The sequence below is a fragment of the Colius striatus genome, chromosome 1, assembly GCF_028858725.1.
Source record: "Colius striatus isolate bColStr4 chromosome 1, bColStr4.1.hap1, whole genome shotgun sequence".
Lineage (NCBI taxonomy): Eukaryota > Metazoa > Chordata > Aves > Coliiformes > Coliidae > Colius > Colius striatus.
In genome coordinates, this window is record NC_084759.1 from 13,072,433 (window position 1) to 13,096,493 (window position 24,061).

Genomic DNA, 24,061 nt, shown 5'->3' on the forward strand with positions numbered 1-24,061 from the left:
ACAGGCAGAATAAAAAAGCATTTCCAACAAGTTACAAGGGCTAATCTCCATCTGGTCAAATATCATATTCCTGTATCAGATTGCATATTCCAGCTGTTATGTCATAGATGTATGTCAAAAGAATTAGCATACATATTAAATCGCTCAGACTATAAATTATAAGGAAAAGAATCAATAGCCATTTTAAAACACTTCAGCTCTGGGAACTCACCCCTACTTGTCTCTGCAAGTTGAGGATTAAAGTAGTAATTGTATCAATATAAAATCAAAGGAAATATAGTTCTTTAGAATAGTAATAATAATCAAATTACTGAGTTACAGTTAACTTCTAAACCACATTTTTGTCACTTTTCAGGTGAATTTTTATATGATCATGCATTTTGGTTTTAGATGTTCAAGGTTTTTTGCTTCATTTTTCAATTTGAACTAATTAATGCATCTTAGAAATCCGATAGATTGTTCTTTAGGATCATCCCTTAGTACTTCCATGAAACTGGCTGTACCTTCTGTTTATTGCTACCATGTCTTCATGTGCATTAATGAATATATTTAAGTATTTGAAAAAAACAGTAAAGGTAAGCTCTGAGTAGACTACGCAGATCTCAGTCATATTATTGCAGCCTTGCACTACAACTAGATTTCCATCTAAATCTTCCTAATCCTTCTATATTTCAAGAACCTACAAGAATAGAGCTGACTCCCAAGAAGATAGAGTTAACGGTTGGAGAAAGCATTGTCCTGAGTTGCAAAGCTATTCATGATAGCACACTAGAAGTTACTTTCTATTGGACACTCAATGGGCAGCCAATTGACTTTGAAAAAGAAGGTGGACACTTTGAAAGCATCAAGGCAGTAAGTGACCATGCATTTGTCATCTCTGTGTTGAGAACTGTTAGAAATTGGCATGCTTTTACAAGACTCCTATTTACCAAGTTCTGCACAAATTAAAAGATAACTGGTTTTGCTAAAGTTGGGAGGAAATGTTAGTTAGAGGACATGAAGTGCACGTCACTAGAATTGCTTCAAGTAGCTTTTTTCAGGAAGATATTAAATGTTAGCTTATATAGCCTATTGTTAGTGATGTATCTGATGATCTTTGTGAGGGAACAGAAAGTAGCTTGGATCAAACCCTCCTTACATTCTTCTGCTAATTTTAATATAGAAAGAATGTTACTATAAACATTGATGTCCTCCTTACAGATAATATGACTGTTGGAATTTCTTCACCTCCCAATACTTTTACTTGACTAGCATATATTTTAATATCTGAATAGGAAGGAGTATACTTTATTTTCCAGCTCTCCTTCATAAGGTAAATTCTAGCTGTGCAATCATTATCTAAGTGAATTAGGAAAAAATTTACATACTAATTTTGGATGTTAGCCCTTGATTCAAAACCAATTTCATATGATCAAACAGTATGGTAAAGTAATTCAAATCTGTCCTGTGTAAAAATGGTTTGAACCTTTTCTTAATAGTAAGAAATCTTTTAAGTGAACAAGTTTGGAAATAGAATCTACGGTCATTTAACACAATCTTCCCACTAATGAAATGTAAATCAAGTGTCCATGCTATGTTAACAGAGAAAAATGAAGCTCACAAAGGCCAGGAAATTTTGAAAGTTAATGTATCTAATTTGGGTACAATATAGCTAACTTAACTTTGCATTAAAAATCTTGTCAGCTGCTATCAATTTATTCTTCTGCTTGCCTTTATGAAAGTCGTACTATATTTGCTATGTGGTGTAATTTTTTCTTCAATAATATTTTTAATTGAAAAACATGACTGAGGTGAAGGTTCTTAGTATACTTATCTTCATCTAAACACTATATATATATAGAAAGGAAAAATATCATTCTTTCTTCTTTTTATTTCAAACTTAAAATATTCTTTGATTCAAGAAAAAATCCTATTACTACAATTTAAGTAATTTGCAAAAATTTTAAATCTAAATTATTATCTAAATTACACAGTTACTTCAGTGCATTTCTATATCTTCTGAGCTGAAGGAAATATTTAATCACTGGAAAAATCCGTAGGCTAGGAAATTTTCGAAGTAATTTATCCTATCAAAGTAAAGCTAATTTAATGGCATTTCATTTGTTTTATGCAGACATGATTTTTTAGATCTTTCAAAAAGAATTCTTCATTAATTTAACTTCTACCAGCAAAAGCCCTCAAATTGACAGAAGTAAGGATCATTCAAAGTGAGGATCTGGTTGATGACATACTGGGACTATTTTCAGACAAAAAAATAATGCAAAACTCACTGAAACATACATTTTTACAAACAGTAAACTTCAACTGGTCAGTAAATAAAATGAGGTTGAAGTCATTGCATATTTTGCAAAATATTATAAAATTAGATCCTATGTTTTCACTGTTAAACCAGTGCTGAAATAGTGAAATACTATGTTATTCTCTAGAAGTACGAAAATGAAGTGTCAGACTGATATTTTTAGACTGGACTAGCTTCATCTGCCTTTACAAGATAGTACACACAAGAAATGTTGGGCCCATACTTCATTTACTCAGAATGCATGTAAATGTCAAGACATTTCTAGTTTTTCACTCTGAAGAAAGAATGGAAGAGTAGTCTTAGATCAACTGAAAGAGGACTGAAAATACCAATTAACCTGTTACGAGCAGAATCGGAGGAAAACACTTCTTTTCAGAACAGAGATATCAAATGACCTTGTCAGGGCAATCCTAACTGAAATTTTCTGAATGCTATTGAAAACATGACACATCCTTCTTTCTCTTTGAAAGCAGTAGTTAAAATACATCTAGAACTCCATTCACCAAAAGATATATCTTGATTTTTGTGTTGTCTCAAAATGAAGATGAATCAGTTGAGAGATTCAGAACAGGGAAGCAGTGATTTTGGAAATACAGCAAATTTTGTGTTTTGACACAAAAACTCAATAATTCCCAAAACTAGTCCTTTGTGGAATATTGTCAAATGTATGAGTTTCGAAAAAAAATATAAACAAAGTGAATAACCCCACAGGTTTAAGTATGCAGAAAAAAGGAACTTAAAGAAAACTTGAAGCCTGATACAATTTCACCTGGATCACATATTTTACATTTCTGGATTAAATATACAACAAAATGGTTTTTAATATGGTAAATTTAAGAAAAATAATATCCTTTCTATGTATCAATTGGTAGAATTACATATCCATTTTGTTCTGCATACACTGATAATTCATCAGATAAAAATCATGTTCAGGTTTGTTTGGGTTTTGTTTGTTTGTTTGAACATCTGACAAATTGAAAATTTTTTGAAGGAGTTTTGTTAATGAAAAAAACATTGCCAACCTCTCACCACTGGTTGCATTGTTCATACTTTCTCTTTGGCAGTCCAAAATGTTAAGTATGATGAACATTCTGATGCTTAATGCAGTCTTATAAAAGCTATCATCAAAGTAATATTTATTTGGGCTGTAGATAAATTTTCACTTTCTAAAATTACGTGCTACCTAGCAATTACAATTAAAAGAAAACGCATCTCTTAACAATACATATTGCTTTACTCATTTTTAAATTATATCTATAGCTTTTGTACCAAGAAAAAGTGTTATCATTTTTCATACTGAGAGCTAATTTTTACACAAATTGAAGGTGTTTTTTCTGTTATTTACTGAGCTATCAAGGAGTTGGTGCCTATAGCAAACTCCACTGGAGTGGCAGCTACAGACTACACTCTAGGAAAGAAAAACATACAAAATATTGTGTATCACAGAATTACAGAATCATTTAGGTTGGAAAACACATTTAAAATCATCAAGTCCAAACACTAATCCAGCACTCTAAATCCCAAAACTAAACCATGTCCATGACATCTACGAGTCTTTTAAATACCTCCAGGGATGCTGACTCCACCACTTCCTTGGGCAGCCTGTTCCAATACTTGGTAACAGTTTTGGTGAAAAAAATTCCAAATATTCCATCTAAACCTCCCCTGGTGCAACCTGAGGCCCTTTCCTCTTATCCTGTTGCTTGTAGCCTAGGAGAAGAGAACATTCACCTCATCACAACCTCCTCTCAGGTAGCTGTAAGAAGATGTATATGTATAACTTCACAGTACACTTGGGACCAGGACAATATTGTAGAGGATTACACATACCCAGAATCTTTCTGGATTAGAGATTCTTACTTTGGGTGCCAAAACACTCACTTAAATTTTGTGATTCTGTGATAATATTTTAGGGACTCTGAAGGATAATCTATGTAATTAATAGAAACAATTTTACATGAAAGTCTGAATTGCCAAGATTTCTTTCTAGTAACACTAGTGAGTACTTGAGCATGGAAAATATAGACTTACTTGCTTTTATTAGGCTTACTTAGATTTTCTGCTGTTTGTGCCAAATCCAAAAGTCTTGTTCCATATCTTTTCCAATATTTTCACTAACTTTAATTTTGTCCTATAGGTATCCCTTTACCCTCTAAAGACATCAGATTTTGCTAATAGATTTTTATCCAACTATTATTATTCCAATTCTGTGTTTGAAAGCTGATGTTGTTTTTATGACAGTCAAACAAAATTATTTATTGTGGTTATCTGTAGACTTGTAAGAAGCAGCATTGCATTTAGTATCTCTCACCTTGATCTGCATGGGTACCTTTCAGACTCGGGATAGTCTCAATATCTTCTTGGTCTTTGATCTTAACTGAAACTGCCATCATGAGAAGCAAAAAGCACATCTTGTCATGTTATAATTTACAGTGGTCATTTGTTCATGTGAAATCTACTGTTTCATTTAGAAAAGACCAGTATATACCAACCACACAATACATGCACTACTGTCTAACACTAGAAAGCTCAATCTGTAACCTTGAATTTGTAAGAGAGCATTACTTTGTACTTTCCATTACATTTTCAAATCTCTTCTTTGTTTCTTGTAGTACTTCATAAGTTAAGATTAAAATTTTGGAAATATTCTTAAAATAGACAGCACTAAGTTCTATGCTACATGGGATCAATTAAAGCAGGAGACTGTTAATAATAATGCTTTTCCTCTTTCTTGGACATAAAACCAAATAAAGCTAATTAAATACAGAGATTATTTAACACTTTCCCTCCTCCTCAAACTGAGGTAAACAACAGTAGTTTTCAAACGCCTTGTAGAAGATACATAGTTTATGTACAAAGAATTTCTTTTCAGATTAATGCTGCTATATCAACTTCATTGCTATAAATTTTATAGAATTGTTACATTTGAAAAGACCTTAAAGATTATTGAGTCCAACTGGTCACCTCACACTGCCAGGCCCATCACAAAACCACATCCCTCAGTACTTATTCTATGCATCTTTTGAATAACTCTAGGGATGGTGACTCCACCACCTCCCTGGACAGCCTTTTCCAATGTTTAACAACCCTCTCAGTGAAAAAGTTCTTCCTAATGTCTAATCTAAACCTCTCCTGGCACAACTTCGTGTTCTACCATTTCCTCGTGTTCTATCATTTGTAACTGGAGACAAGAGATTGACCTTCACCTCACTGCAACTCCTCTTTAGGTAGTTGTAGAGAGTGATCATATCTCCTCTCAGTCCCTTCTCTAGGCTAAACATCCCCAGCTCCCTCAGCCACTCCTCATGAAAACTGTTCTCTAGACTCTACCCCAACTTTGTTGCCCATCTGTAGACACGCTTCAGCTCCTTCATGTCCTTCTTGTACTGAGGGGTTCAGAACTGGACACACTATTCAAAGTGCGGCCTCAGCAGTACAAGGGAACAATCACCTCCTTGGTCCTGCTGGTCACACTATTTTTGATACAGACCATGCACCTCTATAGGTTGGGGGTCGAACTGCTGAAGAGCAGCTCTGCAGAGAGAGACCTGGGAGTCCTGATTGATAATAAACTAAATATGAGCCAGCAATGTGCCCTCGTGGCCAAGAAGGCCAAGAAGGTCAAGAAGGCATCCTGGGATGCATCAAGAAAAGTGTGGCCACAGGTCGAGGGAGATTCTTCTCCCCCTCTACTCTGAGAATATTAAAGAATATTAATATCAAAGAATATTAAATTGTTATTGGTTTTGTTGTAATTTGTGGTTTGTTATAGGATAATAATGGTAATGTTCTGCTCCCCCTCAACTCTGCCCTGATGAGGCCTCATCTGGAGTCCTGTGTCCACTTCTGGCCTCCTCAGCTCAAGAGGGACAGGGAAGTGCTGGAGAGAGTCCAGCACAGGGCCACCAAGATGATCAAGGGTACAGAATATCTTTCATATGAGGAAAGACTGCGGGAACTGGGGCTGTTTAGTCTGGAGCAGAGGAGATTGGGGGTAATCTTCTTAACATTTATAAATATCTAAAGGGTGGCTGTCAGGAGGTTGGGACATCCCTCTTTTCTATAGTAGATAGCAACAGGACAAGGGGTAATGGGAGGAAGCTGGAACACAAAAAGTTCCACTTAAACATAAGAAAAAAACTATTTCACCGTGAGAGTGAGGGAGCCCTGGCACAGGCTGCCCAGGCAGGGTGTGGAGCCTCCTTCCTTGGAGGTCTTCAAGACCCACCTGGACATGTTCCTATGCAACCTGATCTAGGTGAACCTGCTTCTGCAGGGGGCTTGGACTAGATGATCTCTAAAGGTCCCTTCCAACCCCCACGATTCTATGATTCTATGATTCTATGATGCTGTTTGCCTTCTTGGCCACCTGGGCACACTACTGGCTCATTTTCAGCCAACTGTTTTTTAACACCCCTAGCTCCTTCTCCTCTGGGAAGCTCTCCAGCCCTTCTGCCCCAGACCTGTAGCATTTTGTGGGGTTGTTGTGGCCTACATGCAGCACCTGGCACTTGTCCTTGTTAAACCTTATACAATTGGCCTCAGCTCATCTATCCTGCCTCTTCAAGTTCCTCTGAAGAGCTTTCCTGTCCTCAAGCAGATCTATGCAACCCCTGAGCCTGGTGTCATCAGCAAACTTACTGGGGGTGCATTTGATCCCCTCATCCAGTTCATCGATAAAGATGTTAAACAAAACAGGCCTCAGCACTGAGCCCTGGGGAACACCACTGGTGACCAGCCACCAACCGAATTTAACTTCATCACCATGACTCTCTATGCCCAGCCATTCAGCCAGTTTTTCAGCCATCTCAGAGTACATCCTCCAAGCCCTGGTCAGTCAGTTTCTCCAGGATGATGCTGTGGGAGACTGTGTTGAAGGCCTTACTCAAGTCCAGGAAGACCACATCCACAACCATTCCCTCGTTCACTAAGCAGGTCATCTTGTCATAGAAGGAGATGAGGTTGGTCCAACATTTGTCTCACTGTTTGTCGTAGTACTTTCCTGCTGATAGAGGAGGCTGAACTCAGCCATTACTGTCAATTCAAATCTCCAGATATTTCAGCCCTAAGCTCATTACCAGGTTTTGCCCATTTTTCACATAGCAGCAGTTAAATACTTGAGTAATCAAAAGTAGTTTTAAATTTTAAAAAAAGTATTTTCTCTTTTGGTAACACAAACTTCTTGTATACTAGAGAAGGTACAAAATGGAATATGACTGTCTGGCCCTAGAAGTTTGAAATGTGTGTTTTCTGACTGATTGATAACTAGAACACAGGGATGACCATGATCTTAGTAATGAACTTTAATCTGTGTTGCTTCCAGGATGAACTGATTGAAGGTATAGACATACCCTCATGCTGCATTAGAACTGGAGACTGAGCACTTCCTAGAATCAAACAAATCCTAAACTGGCATGCCCAAGCACTTGTGGCTTTGCCTATGAATAGATAGTAAGGCAGAGATGATAAATAATATCTCCTCTAATTAATTTTCAGAGATAACTGAGCATTTTGGACAATAAGTCTCTAAACATTCCTGAATACCAATTACTTTTAAAAAAAGATTGTAACAAAAAGTCATGAAATAGCCAGCTTTTACACTAGTTTATGCTATTATTTTGCACTTCCTCTTGTTTACAAGATACATTCTAAAGTGAAAAATCTTGGGATAAATAATAGATATTTCATGACAGTCCATTCTTTACTTGTGGTCGATGGATCATTTAAGCACTTGGCACAGTGTTAATCTGGCTTAGAACAGCACAGCTGATTATTTGAACATCTGATCAATATCAGCCTTCCTAACGCTAAGGCCTTCCATGTGCAGCCCCGCAGTCTATTTTTCACTTACATCTCTACAAGTTTTTTCCAAACTGTTGTTGCAGTGTTTTCCAGAGCCTTCCTGGCAGTATTTCTCCCTCACAGTTCTTATACTGCTGATTTTGGTTCTGTTCTCATGGCCTTGTACTTGTCCAGTTGTGTTGTTATGGTGGGCTCTCATGTTCCCATTGGCCTAAATCTCCTGCCTCCTTTCTTTCTCTCTTGTTTTGTGAATCAAACCACAGCACACAGAAAAGTAGATTTACAGTCATATAATTACTTAATAAATATTATCTTGACAATTTGTGTGCTTAGAAACTTATCAATCACTGTGCAACAATTATCTTAATTACCTATTCCAAACATTAACATATTGGAAGTTTGAGTATATCTCCAAGAAAAGGAGATCATTAGGGGGAAAAAAATAGAAGCAAAAAATAATCATCATCATCTTCCTCATCACCAGCCCAAAGGGAAGAATTTATTTCTGGCTGGCACCAGAAAGAGTTTTCCATTTTCCTTTTCTCTCTCTCTCCTCATTGCTTTTTTATTTCTTAGCTAGGCAACTTTATCTGCTAGAGTTGATGTATGGGTCTGCTAATAAATCTCTGTTCACATAAGGCTGTTATAACATTCTTCATGCTGCACAGTAATGAAATCCCAATCATATGTCTGCTCTTCATGTTTCCTTTTTTGATGTCTTCTCAACAATGGCACACTTGTCCCAGATGGATTTTGCTTTTATCTCTATCATCTTCAACCATCACTATCATCACTCTTCCACTTGAATCATATGTGTAGTTCCATGCTCCCTTTTTCCTTCTTTCTATATCTTTAAACAGGAGCACAGATAACCCATACTGTTCAGTCTTTTCTTCCTTTTTTCTCCTGGCAATAACAACTCAGAGACAGGACATGAATTTAGCAACAGAAGTACAATGCACTTATCTGTACCCAAAGCTTGTAATTTCATATCCTGTTTATTTTCTCATTCCGTCCTATTCTCAACACTTTTGTTATGTTTCTTTAATTCTTAGGTTTAACAAAACTATACTAGTACACGTGTTACCTGACATCAGATACTCATTTAACTTCATCTCTTCCTATGCCTTCTCTCATAAAAATGAATCAAATTCATTTGCAGCAATTCCAGTTGCACTGGGAAGTCCTCCCTATCCACTGCCAACACCCCAGCACTCTCCGGCATCTCCTCCAAACCATCAGTGCTTACCAACATTTTCATTATTCTTGCTGTCTCTGTGCAAACTGTTCAAAAATACCACCACTGAAAGGATTCACACCTCCCCTGTGAATCCACAAACCTGAAAATCTTGAAAATCATCTTTTCTGCTTCTTATAGTTGGGGAAAATGCAACTTGTGTATTGTCAGGTATGCCCCAGTCAACCTGCATCAGCCTGGATCATAGAATCATAGAATGGTAGGGGTTGGAAGGGACCTTTAGAGATCATCTAGTCCAACTCTCCTGCAGAAGCAGGTCCACATAGATCAGGTCACACAGGAACGTGTCCAGGCAGGTCTTGAAGACCTCCAAGGAAGGAGATTCCACATCCTTCCTGTGCAGCCTGTGCCAGGGCTCCCTCACTGAACAGTGAAATAGTTTTTTCTTATATTTAAGTGGAACCTTTTGTGTTCCAGCTTCCTCCCATTGCCCCTTGTCCTGTTGCTATCTACTATAGAAAAAAGGGATGTCCCAACCTCCTGACAGCCACCCTTTAGATATTTGTAAATATTAATGATATCCCCTCTCAGTCTCCTCTTCTCTATACTAAACAGCACCAGTTCCCCCAGCCTCTCCTCATAAGAAAGATGTTCCAGGCTCCTGATCATCTTGGTGGCCCTGCACCAGACTCCCTGTAGAAGTTCTCTGTCCTTCTTGAGCTAGGGAGTCCAGAATTGGACACAGTACTCCAGATGAGGCCTCACCAGGGCAGAGTAGAGGGGGAGCAGAACGTTACCATTATTATCCTACAACAAACCACAAATTACAACAAAACCAATAACAATTGAATATTCTTTGTTCTAGATGTACATATATGATTAAAAGATAGAACTCAGAATACAGTTTTCTGTTATCACTGTATTAAAAAGGATATCTGTTGCTTTTTAGCAAATTAAATATTTGCTATTTGTAAACACCACAAGCAGTAAACAGGCAAGTGGTTCATATGTTCAAACCTGAGAATTTGTGTAAAGTGACACTTAAATTGTCATAAATGTATTATAAGCATAAGTTGGCTCGAAGCCAGCAATCCATCATAATGCACATGTAAATTGTCAGTATAATACAAAAGAACTGTATTGTATTGCTATTTTTGATTCACTGCTGATAGTACAGACTACTTTTCTATGAAATTCTGTCAAATCACTAGTTTATTTCAGATAAATTCACTACACATAAACTCTTTTGCTAATCAAGTATGTCAAACAATCAAGATTCAACTGTTAAATCATTTTTCAATTTAAATTGAGTAAATTTCCCTAATAAAGGCTATTTTACTATATCAGAAAACATATGAGTCAGAAATTCACCTAACTTATGTGTCATCTGTCTTTCACCCATGAAAGAGACACATGTCTTTCAAATAAACATTTGAATTGAATAAGAAAGTATTAACAACCAAGGTAACTCTTGTTTAGGATTAAATCTCAGTCCTATTCTATCTAATTATAGACCATTGTTCTCAGTTTATATAAAATATAACCTTTCAAAGTGTTTAGGTATTTTTCAAAGTTTTTGTACCTCCCAAGAATTCTCTTCTATGTATAAATTCCTTTGTAGGAAAACATCTTCACCTATCACTGTCCAGAGATTTGGATGTCAGCCAGCAAGCCTCAGTAAAACCCTGTAGCCATAGGGAAGAAATTACTTAAACTCCCCTTAGGTTTTCATCATACAAGTTTTTCTGCAATGGTCGTTTTGTGTTTGTACACTCTTTTTCCCCACTGATTTAAGCTTCTACTGAATTATGATGATTTATAATAATCCTAATACCCTTTTTAGACACATTCTTCCCAAACAGACAATTTTCACTGCATGTTGTCCAGATTGAGTTTTTAACGTGAATCCTTGGTACAAAAACAGGCAGACTTTCTAGACCTTTGCCATGCAGAAGCTGAGAGCTGCCAGCTGCCTCATCATCTCTATTGACTACCCAGTATTTTGAGCTTCCTTGCCTTTTTGTCCCTTCTTTCAACATAAGTCAGAACTATATATTCATAGAACTACAGTCGGAGTATGGAAGGAAAGTATGACAATCAATGTGGAAAATAAGCAGTATTAAAACCAGATTAAATGAAAGACAAGATTGATATAGTGACAAGAGAATAGTTTCATATTCTTAGGTTTCATATATATTTTCCTCATATCTGAACATATGTGATAAACTGTAATAATCAAGCTAAAAATTAATTATTCCATGGAAGAAGTAAAGAAAAGACTTACTAGATATTTAAAAAGTTGTCCACAGTGTAACTGTGAGCTCCATTTCAAATTCAGGCAGATTATAGATTGTTCTCGTGCAAAGCCTTCAAAAGAAAAGGTTGGGTACTGAATGAACTATCTTGGTTTAGAGATAAAAGCTCAGCAAAAGAATGGACAGATTAACAGGGAGGTTTCCTAGCAACTGGCTCAAGATAATGAACTTGTTCTCACAGGAAAAATAAGTGTAATTCTCTTCACTTGAAGAATCATATGTAAAAGTTACTTTACTGCAAAGCAACTCACAATCTCTTAGGATTTATGAAATGGAAGCGAAAAAATTCCACCTAACAACTTCCTCTCTGTGGGAATGTGGGACAGCTGAAGAAGTGTTACTGAACCAACAGTAAGTTCTCTGCAAAAAGGCTCTTTTTTCCCCCCTCTGTGAATCCCCAGCATTAGGGCAATGGGTACAAAAAACAGATGCAACAGGTTCATTCTCATTGAGCAGAGTATGCATGTTACATGCTCCTTGGAGCCTTTCTGAGTTTAAGGAATTATCTTTACACCAAAAGCAAATGTTATGTGTAGGTAGCACCAATTCTTGTGAAAAATTACTTCAAGCAGTAGCTTGCAGTTAAAGCTAATTAGGTACGTGGCAGACACAACTATGACCTGGGACAGCATGCCATGCTAGTGCAGAAAGGACAATAGATTGACACAGCAATCAACATTGGAGCTGCCTAGAATCTGATGAATGGGATATTCAAGAGCATAATATCAGTTGCAGAATAATGTGTTGTCCTAGAGAGGACCATTAGTCATGGTAGACAGCATTGATAGTTGTGTTATTGTTATTTATTTGCTGTTCAATGAAGACCACGCATGTGTTCAGTGTTACAGCAGGTTCATAGCTGATACTGGCCTTGAAGGCTACTCTTAACTTTCTTTAAAACAATCAGAAGATGGCTGTTAAACCTATTTGGGTTGGTTAAACCTATTTGAGTTGGTTGTATACAGTAGACATTTATACTGAACAAATATAACTACTCTTGATACTTGGCTAAATGGTAATATATTTAGAGCACAAGGAATATAGATTTATCTAGTAAGATGCTACTTTGAAATAGTGCACTTATTGCAAAATACACTGTCAGAGAAGGGCATAAAATTAGTTGAATGAAAGGCATCTTCTAAAAATGTTCACTTAATAAAATAAAAACTTAGATATAGAAAAAAATGTTTAAACACCACTAATTTCAGCTGTGAATAATATTGGGACCACATGGTTGCTGATACACCAGATTGTAAGTGGTTAATTTATGTTAATCCAGATGAGAGATCTTTCTACACTGTCACCAGTGTTGTCTTCCCCATAGGGGATAGTATGCCTCTGCTTTTCCTGAAGCATTTTCTCTTTTTTCACTTAGAGAAGACTACAAGCGGAAGACCAAGTTTCTGACCTTAGATACTTTTCTTAATGAAGTCTCTGCTGCATTCTTGCTTAGTGTTTTTTTTTTTTAAATGGGATTTTAATCACTCAAATTTATGCAGCACCTGCAGTGACATTATGTGGAGATTTTCCTAAGATTTGGAAAGCCAGCAAATCAATGTAATCCCTCTAGGTGCTACTAAGGCCTCAAATCACGCATACCAAGGTAAAGTGACCAACAAAATAATCAGTCTAACAAGACCTGGAAGAGTCTGTTAAATTCATAAAGAGCACTTCATAAATACCACTGAGCAGCAAAGAATATGATATTTTGTAGAGGTCCTAGTCAAACATAGCTCCTACTTATCTAAATTGAAACTAAAATGTCTCATTGTTTCCTCTAATCAGGAATCTAATGTCTGAGCCGATATCCATCTATATTAGATATAGTGAATTTCATTGCTTTCGACTCACACATCCAAAGCAGTGCTGGCTGCACATCCTGTTACACTGTAATAAATGTAGGTATTTCATGGGAATCTCTTGTACTGCACTGCTCTCCACTTGCAGCACTGATTCTCAATTTCTGCTTATCTGTCCAGTTACACAGGTATGCAGATGAAATACATATATGTTTCCTGATAAGAATATTAGGATTCACACAGTCAGGAACCCTCTGAAAATTAAAGGCACAGACAAGATTTTTAACAGCTCCTGAGTAATGAAACCAAACAGTTGCTATCCATTATGTTTTTCCTCCCATCTAACAGCAAAACACACATTTAATGTAAATTACCCTGAAAAAACAACACATGTGGACTGATAACTGGTTTTGTCCTTCAAATACTTCAGGCTTTGTACCAGAATCACTAATCATCTTGAGCAACATATTTCAATAGCTAGAAATGCTGCTGTACTAGATAACTTAAAAAACGTATATCCCAAATCTGAGTCCTGGTAGGAGAATGTACTCTTCTTTTCCATTTAAAGCTGCAGAGTACTCAGATATTCTTTTCCATTGATGTGATCTCTGATGTGCCAGATAAAGAATATAGAATTGTATTATGGCCTGACTGGTCAGAGTATATTCCCTCCAGTAACATCATAAAAAAGGCCACTTCAGAAAGCAAAACACTGCCATTCTAGTCACACTTTTAGATCTACAGGACTATTAAAATATAGTAATCAATTTTGTCTCAGTGTCAACCTTGATGTCCCATCTCTCTTTTACCTCTTTGCATGGAAATACACTTCCTTAAAGATTTTGCCTAGGTGTTACATGGAGTATTATCACAAAATTACAGAATTTCAAGGGTTGGAAGGGCCTTCAAAACATCATCTAGTCCAACCCTCTGCCAGAGCCCTTGAGATTCTGTGATTCTGTGACTTTCTAGAGTAGGTCACACAGAAACTCATCCAGGTAGGTTTTCAATGTCTCCACAGAAGGAGACTCGATAATCTCTCTAGGCAGCCCATTCCAGTGCTCTGTTACCCTCACAGTGAAGAATTTTTTTCTTGTATTTCTTTGGAACCTCTTATGTTTCAGCTTGTACCCATTGCCCCTTGTCATATCATTGGATATCACTGAGATTATGACATGTTCCGTTCCAAAAATCCAAATGAAGAGAAGATTGACTGAAGAAGATGTGCTGAGATGCATTGAAAAGGAATTATTCTGCCTAGAAAGCAAAAAATAAATTTCATGTCTTTAATGACATTGACATATGAGAAAAAAATATGCAAATGACAATTGTATGGAACAAAATTGGACATATTACCAATACAGCAGAGGTTGGAAATAACACATGAGAACAAACAAGAAATTTAGTACTTCAAAGCACAAAGTCACGCACATACGGACAACTGGTTATAAAGGGGGAGCTCATAACTTGCAAATGACTGAGAAGGTTAAAAATCTGAGTGCAACTACTTGACCACAGGATAAGTATCTGCCAAAAAACAGGCAAATATGAACCTAAGTCAGTGACATATTTTTAGCACTGTTGGAAAATATCTACATGCACACCAGTAAGAAGACTTTGTTTTGAATGCAGGGTAAAATTCTACTAGTTCAGGATCAGAGTGACTCAAATTAGAAACACTGCACAAGAATATTATGGCACAGAGAACATGCCATGCAAGGAAAGAATCTTTACTTAGTTAGCAAAGTATATAAAATTGGAGAAGGGAAATGCCCAAACTCAGTAAATAACTCTTTCAGTGAAACACCAAAGTGCATATGAATGTGTAAATAATATATCAGTAATTTATACTATATTGTATTATATTAAGTATATAACATTCAGCTATTAATATATGATAGGCCACACATGTTATATATCATTTAATATAACAAATTTATATGTTACATACCTTACAGTATTATTTTTGTTACACTACAACATATTATTGTATAAAATGATTTATATGTAGTATTCTATAAACTCTAAATAATATAATAGTGAATAGTGAAATTGCAGTTTATATAACACATTGATATATTACATATTTTTAACATGCTAAAGTATATATTATATAACAGGCTGCCCAGGGAGGGTGTGGAGTCTCCTTTCTTGGAGGCCTTCAAGACCTGCCTGGACGCATTCCTTTGTGATCTGAACCAGGTGGACCTGCTTCTGCAGGAGAGTTGGACTAGATGATCTCTAAAGGTCCCTTCCAACCCCTACATTCTATGATTCTATGATTCTATTATTAAAATGTAATACTATTCTAATATTCATTATATGTGATCAATGATACAATGTTATATAAAGTCTACATTAAATTTTAAAAAACTTAAAATGTGAGATTCATCTATGAAAAATAGCAACAACAAGGACATTTAGAGATATTTGCAGGACATTTTTTTCTATCCTCAATACTTTAGAATTATTAACATTTTACTATGAAGAGAAAAAAAACACTTTGAAAAGCACAAAAATAATTATGGAAATTTGCTAAAACTTTTAGTGCTTACATTAAATCAAAATGTTCCAAGCACTTTCAGTACAAAGAATTGCAAAAGCGAACTGCAATTACTACAGCATGTGGTCAGGGTTGTTTGCACTTACCTGTATCGATAACAGATTTTGTCTCACTAAAGGTTTTGGAGCAACATTTATTGAGTCTAATAAGTTTGAATATATGCATTATGTTGTACATGCAAAATCTAATAATATCCCTCAAATTTATGAAATCATACAGAGATTTTTAGTAAAAGCCATTTATCCTCTAAAAGACTTTTCTACTTTTCATTTGCTTCTTTTTGGTTTGTAATTTTGGGGCATTTTAATTACTGCTGGCTGGAATATTAGAATGTAAAAGCTTGTAGTGATTCTCCATATACACATTCAGGGATTGTATGTTTCAGATTTAAATATATACAGACTTCAACAGGAAAGATGATAATTTGTTCATATTTCCTCAATCAGATTTAGTATTATTTTCCTCTAAGTTAATGAAAATCAATCATTGTTATAATTCAAGTTATCTTAATTTCATTAGAGTAGCAAGATATACTGCAAATGTAGTTCATTGTAGAGAAGAGGAAGAAAGTGCTCTTCATTTCTAAGAGGACTTTTTTAATAGCAACGTTTGCATCCAAAATATTTCTGTTCATCTCTTTAATGAATTTCTTTCTATTAGTTTGGAATAATTTTCTTTGAGTGTGCAAATATGCACAATGTGCTTTTCACAGAATGAAAGTTATTAAAAACCTGAAATCCTCTTCTTTAATCCCTATTAACAATTGTATCAATGCAGCATTCTGATAATCCTCAAAAGAGGATATTAAGGCACAGGAGTGCTCTAAGATGAAAACTGCAATCTTGAGTTTCTCACACTATATAAAATACTCTGTGAAATACCTTGAACACAGATTTGCTGAATTTTAAACTTGCACTTCAACCCTGTTTCAGCAATCATCCTCTGCAGATTTAATGATCAGGAACATCCTTCTAATGCACGCCGGGAGATACGGCTGCAGGGTTCAGACCGCAGCGGACACAGTGTCAGATGAGACGGAGCTGCTTGTTAGAGGTGAGTATGCTTGTGGTGCCACCTGAAAACACAATCACCAGAAACTATTGTATGGAGGAATTTTAAATATGGGGGCTTCAAGGACATCTGTGCTACGCATTCATCTTCAGATTTTATACCATTGAAAACATTTGTGACTGACCTACTGTCTTTTAAAGCAATTTCACCATAAACTGTCCTACAGACATGGCAATTAGAAATAAGACAGTTGGTTAATGGGCATATGGTCTTCAGGGAGGTAATTGCAAAAAACGTATACCAGATTCATTAAAGTGTAGACAATGAGTATTCACAGGCCTGTGTAAGGTAGGTATGATGAGTTCTGTGGTTTTTTACAATTCATTTTCTGGTCAAGCTATTCTTTCAGATTTTACAATTTAGGAATAGTCATTCACTTCCTAAGAGGAGTGACAACATAGTATATTGTAACATTATAGATATGAATAATGAACCAAAAGTCCGTTAATAAGAGAAGTATTAGATTTTTTTTACACATGGTATTGTCACCACCAAATTTTGACTGCATCTTTAGTCACAGTCCTGTAAACTGGTGAGTTACTTTACCTGTCATTTAACATTCCTGATTATGCATAGGATGGCAGAATTATTTGTCCTGCAGGATCCCTGATCATATCTACAACACCAACCAGCTTATAATAAATCATGACATTAGCATCACATGCATATTCTTGTAAGCAGACTATTTCTGCATTCTGCCATACTTGTGTGTGTGTGTGTGCATGTGCATGTGTGTTCAGTGCCTAATGGAACTTGAGGACTTGAGGTCCACTTACTGGTGTTACTACTGATGGGCCTTGCAATGTCAAGATAGATGAAACTCTGCTGGGTAGCATAGCAAGATAGCCTTACTGTGAATGATACTTTTTTTTTTTTTTTTGAGACTAAATCAAGGTAAATATTTTATTAACATTTGAAAAATTCCAGATTAAAAATCAAAGAAAAAAAAAACTTTAGAGATCTTTGAAAAGTACTTATTCTACCACATTCCACCACATCTTTAAATTTGATATGTCCATATCCATCACTTTTAGGAAAAATATATGTTTTAAATGATAAAGAATGTTTCTGGCTGACTAGCTGACTGCAGGACTGTTCACATTTTTATGAAAGTAGCTGTTGAATATTTCCATAAAGTCACTTTGAGGACAATCAGATTTCTATGAGCTATGGCACTGTTGGAATGGTAGTATTCAGTTGCCTCAAAACAGATATGTAATGCCATTTTAGCTGCCTTATGATATCTGAATCATCCTTGTGAGTTACGCAAGACCATATGTATTACCTTTATCTCTCTCAGATAGGAGCTGGAGGCTCTATGGATAGGCAAGGCAATCTCAACTTTAATGCCATTGAACTTAGTGACAAAAATCTCTCAGCTTGGTATTATCTAGGACACAGCAGAATGGCTACCAAATTGTTCTTTTAAAAATACTAGTTATATAAATGAATTTATTGAATTTGGTGTAGAAAATAGGTTCTCTGAGAAGGAAATCTGAGATGAAAAAAAGGATGTAGTATGCAATATCAGAATGTATATATGTGGGTTTCTCATTTCCAAGTCACCTTGCTGATGAAATGAAAACTGTGACTGCATTATAATGGAATTTAAATTCAAACATACTTTGCTTATAATGTTCTTTTCTTGTTTGTACAAATGTAGAATTCTAGGATAAAGTAAGAAATGTTTACATTAATTCCACAAAATGCTTTATATTGTATGACTGCTTTTATCCTGATGTAAAATGCAGTTTTCATAAAGTTAGACTATATGATTAGTTTACTGAAATAGTTAATTTTCTTTAAGATAGCTGTAAAACTTATGCAAATGAGGGCAATAACATCTTACAGTGTCAGTATTTCTTTCACCAAAAAAATGTAGGACAGTTTTGGTTTGTATTGCAGAAAATGTTTAAAGCACATTCATGGCAAAGTTGTTAATTGTTACTCTTTCTAGACTTCAGCATTTCAAAAATATAAAATATTCTTGAGAATCTAATCTATCTCTTCTTTTATACTGTTACAGGCATTTAATTTTCATTTCAGCATCTCTAATCCTTTCTTCTCCTCCTATCTCAGTTTATAGAGTGCACACACTGGTCAGCAATTTGACACTGTCTGATGGTCCGAAATTGCAGCATCTTTCAAACTTTTTTAGGTTTAGCTTTTGGAGATACTGGATATTGCTTAGAAGAGACCAGCAGCAACAGATGTTTCAATAAATATTTCAATAAACTTTGAGGAATTTCATCTGACAGAGGATGTCATCATCTGTGAAGAAAACCCATTGCCACTATGCAGTAAAGTCTGAAATCTATATTATTCTTTATTTCCAATATAGTTTCTAGGCAAAATAATTTCATTTTATGCATATTACAAAACATTTTTGTGTTTTAAACATTACGGCCTGTGGCCAAACTGAGATAGCAGAAGCTTTGTTATGAACTCTTAGAGGGGCAGATATAAGCATATCCTTGTTCTGACCTTATTCTCTCTCCTTTTGTCTCTGCAGAAAATGCTTGTATTGAATGCTGATAGTATCATACCAGCATAAAACAGCATTTCAATCATTGTAAGATTCATCTGGTATTTTTAATATATCATTGTCATTTTTACTCAAAGAATTGTTCTGTTTACATCATTTCTACAGGAGATAAATTGGACATACAGAATAAATTAAATTCAAATAATCTCATTTTCCCTTCTTTAGATATTCATGAATATCAGAATTATTGCTATTAGCAAATTGACTATACTGAATTATGTATTCAACTGATGCATTATTTTTAAGTCCAAGGACAGATTTCTAGAACTGTATTACAAGTGGCTTGGAAGACAGTTATACCTTACTGCAGCCTTTTCAGATGGAGGAAAGAGAAACAAACTGTTTGCAAACTCCTGTCTCCTATTGCTTGTAACTGCCATTCTGATCTTCAACAAATCGACATTCATCACTGCATACCATCTATTGTGGAGAAAGCATGGGTTTTCCTTAACTATGCTTATCTTTCTTTAAAACATTCCTGCTAGTTACTCTATTGGAAGATCCCTTAAATATATTGGGAACTAACTTTGCCATTGTTTTTGCCCTTATTCTTTTCTCTGCATTATATAGCAGAGGTTAAATTCAGAAAATGTCACCGGTGAAAGATAATCCGAAGAACAGAGAATGCATATTGTGAAGTAAATCTCAATTCTTTTGAGTCTAATTGCTTGAAGAAGGTAATTAATGACATAAGACATTTTCTGAATTTACTACATATGTACGAGTGTGTGTGTGTGTATGTACAGCAAAAGAGACAGCAGCAAGTTTCTATTCTAGAACTTCCTTGATGGGTTATACATTTTTTAAAAGTATTTTCAAACCCTTTTCACATTCACAATGTCATAATTCTTGATTTTAGGTGACTTGCAGTGAAACATATGTCTAATATTATTCCCATATTAATTTTTATTTAGTAAATCTCATTTGGGAACACTTGAAAACTACTTATAACAAGACATATTCCTAATCATGTTTGAACTAAACCAAGATTCTAGACCCATCAGCACTAATTATACCAAATAAAATCTAAATATTTTTTGAAATGCTTTGGAAATGTGATTAAATTATGCATATTAAAGTAAGAAGTAACTTGTTATTTTTCCCCGATAATTTCTCTATTCTTTAAATCCTGTTTTTCCAGAAAAAGTTATTCATTTTTGTCTTTCATTTTCATTTGTCTAATGCCACCAATAATGTAGATTTCATTAGGAAGAGATGTTCTGCTAGCAGACGGACCTGTCAGATAGTATGTTAGCTTTCCAGCTTCACTCTCTTGAATTTTAATCTCTGAAAGGGTTGAGAATGAGAAGTATTTCAGTAGTCTCACATCAGATAATAATGACCTTCAAAGATGTGCTGTCCTAACATACCTGGCATAATCTATTTCTATTCAGATAGGCTACAACCTAGTTTGTGAAGCACTTCCTCTCCAAAATACGGTTCTACAAAATTGTCTGCAATACTGTATCACAAGTTCTTATTATTAGGTACCTAAAAAAAACAGTGATGATTTTATTTATCCCTCTGGATAGACACCTTGACTCTGTGGACTACTTCAGAGAGGTCCTTTACTCTCTGAATATAGAGAGGATGAGAGAGAGGATTCAACTCAAAAGCCAGGACTGATTTAAGGCAGAAGAGGTGATGCAAACCACTTACAGCTTAGCTCTAATTGCAGTGCTCATTTGCAATGTAGGATATCTCTTTTTAGCTGTTTCAGACTCCACTTCAAAATCCCTTGTTTCTTCCCAAGAGCGTGCTCTACCTGAAGGCAATAGATTAGCTGGGATCAAGATGTGTTCAACCCCCTATTCTGAGGCACAGTAGCCAGAAGTACAGAAGCCAGCAGGCAAACAAATGAGAACCTGACTGTGTAGGGCACAATTTAGGGTATCTCCAGCAACCCAAATATTTATTTCCTTCATTGAGTTGACTATTGACAAAAAACAGTCCTCAGAGGAACAATTGTCAACAACTTAAGCCAATACACATTGAAGTGTGTACCTGGAGAGAGAAAAGCTAAATAACAGGCTTGTGCCCTCTGCAGTGTATTTGCCCTCTGGCAGGGCAATGAGGCAGATAGTGGTAAAGCCTTAAATGCCACTGTGAGATTTTCTGCAAGACAGTTATCAGAGCCCATAGCAGCAGAAGAAGGTATATAGGGCAGGCTGATACAGCTCAAGGACACTCAAAAGAGAAAACATCTTTTCACATACAGTGGTAATGATTCTGGCACCAGGTCTGCATAAATGTACCACTTCAGAGGAATATCAGAATGGGAATTATGTTTATCTGACGATCAAAGAAGTAGTTTTAGCGGAGTAAATGAATACAGCAAGAAGTCAGAACTATGGACTTACATTCCTGACACCCAAGTCATTGCCTGATTTAACTTCATTTATGCTTTCTGTTGTTTGCTCACCCAAGGAGAACAAGTGCAAAGTAGCTGTTTGCCGTGCAAACAAGGATGTTTACAGGAGAATATAGATATTCGCTACATAGTCAACAAATATTTTCCCCAGCACATGAAGTCAACAGTCATTTAAGAAGCAGAAGTGATTTAAGATCTTTATGAATGTCAATCCCATTCTTGACATCAATCCAAGAATAGCTTTGGCATGTCACATGCTTTGTCTGGCTAACAGCCTTTATTTATACACCCAAATCTTCAACTTTCAGTAAATGTTAAGTGGTTGAGAAGCAGAATAGCAGAATGTTTCAGCTTGGCTGGTTTTCCATCTATCATTGGCACACCAATAGTCAAGCTGCCTCTATAATGATTTTTCACAGAGAAGTGATTACAAAAGCAGAAGGCTCTAATACAGGATAAATATGCATGTCATGTTCTGACACTAGTGATATGACCATAAACATGCTTACCAAACACCTAAATACCAGCCAGGAGACTTGTATTTCACAGATGTCTCAGGTGATCCTTTAGTCAGCAATGTGTCAGGTTTCCTCAAGACAATGCCTGCTTGGTAAGTTAATTTGTTTTTTAAAGCCTGCCTTACAAAAAGAGCTTATTGTATTCTTATTTGCCCATTTGCAGAAATTTGAAACAATTGGTGCATTCGTATTTTCATTACAAAGGATATCTTCCCGATCCTGTGTTTCCACTGTGTTTCACTATGTGAAAAAAAAAAAGTTGACACTGTGAAGGGGCTAACCTTATTACCTTACATTGGTCCCATCAACTACATTTTAAAAGGTCAACAGTGGTTTTCATTTTATATTTATTTAATTCATCAGTATAAAATCTGTTACTTGTGGACAGGAAGGCTTTGAAGAACACTAACAGAACTCTTAGCTAAGAGCATAAGGCTACTTCTTATGTTCACTTTTGGCTAAACACATCCCTTTGCTCTGGAAATACAGCTTCTAATGAAGTCATTAGAAGTGTTGTTTTGTTAATAGGCTGCTGGAGTAAAAGATCTCCTCTCAAAGCCAGTTATTGCATATGCCTTGCTCTTTCTTCCACAAGTTTGGAGGTCTGGTTTAGAAAAGGGTCTGTACAGTTCATCAAAAAAAAATAGTAGGAGCTGGGAATGCCACACAGGTGTCTAACATACTTTCATAAAGATCAGTATGAGGCTTCCAATAGTATTCTAAGAGCAGAAATCTCTTTCACATACACTAAGGTAGCCCTGTTGCAGCAGCAGTTTCTGAGGCCAGCAGAGAGTTCTCTGCAGATTAGAGGATCGCTGCAAAATTTACCATGGCACTGTTATCTGATGTGGATGGGGACAGTGCTTCACACATTTAGATCTGACTGAGTGATTTTTCATATATAAATCTCTACATTTTTAACAATGATAGTGACACTACAAACAACAATGTAGATTATTTTTCAGTTTTCCATTTCTTACATCACATTTCTTTTTAAGATCATCGTGACTGAGCTAGGAACGAAATATTGTGAAGTTAAAGAATTTTTATATCTGTGAAAGCTTCACTATCGATTCTCCAGTATTTTAAAATATATTTAATAAATGGAAAAAAAAAATCATGAATTACTGCATGCCTTAACTTTAAGTCATCAAATAAGTTCCATCACTTAAGTCTTATTTGTAAATTACTCTTGAAAAGCTGGTTTGCAATACGTTATACCCAAAAGAGTAAGTAGCATTGATTGCAAACTACTTAAACAGGTACCATGTGCTGCATTACACTGCTGCTGGGACAACTCAGGGAGAAAGCAGCCATCTATGAGAGGTGGAAACAGGGGCTGGCTTCTTGGGAAGAGTATAGGAAATTTTCCAGAGCATGCAGGGTGCAACTAGGGAGGATAAAGCCCTTCCAGCATTAAAAATAGACAGGAAAGTTAAGGAAAATAAGAAGGGGTTTTTCAGATACGTTGGCAGTAAAAGGAAGATGAGGGGGAATGTGCACCTACTGCTGAGCACAAAGGGTGCCCAGGTGACTGAGAATGCAGAGAAGGCCAAAGTACTGAATGCCTTCTTTGCTTC

General features: G+C 35.9%; 1 protein-coding gene across 1 annotated transcript in view; it reads left to right on the forward strand.

Moving 5' to 3' along the window:
- Positions 1–24,061, forward strand: part of CNTN5 (contactin 5) — a 353,074-nt gene that overhangs the window by 290,426 nt on the left and 38,587 nt on the right. The window contains exons 13-14 of the mRNA XM_062020562.1: positions 677–852; positions 16,909–17,029. Coding sequence (XP_061876546.1) covers positions 677–852; positions 16,909–17,029 — 297 coding nt within the window. The remainder of the gene's footprint in view (positions 1–676; positions 853–16,908; positions 17,030–24,061) is intronic.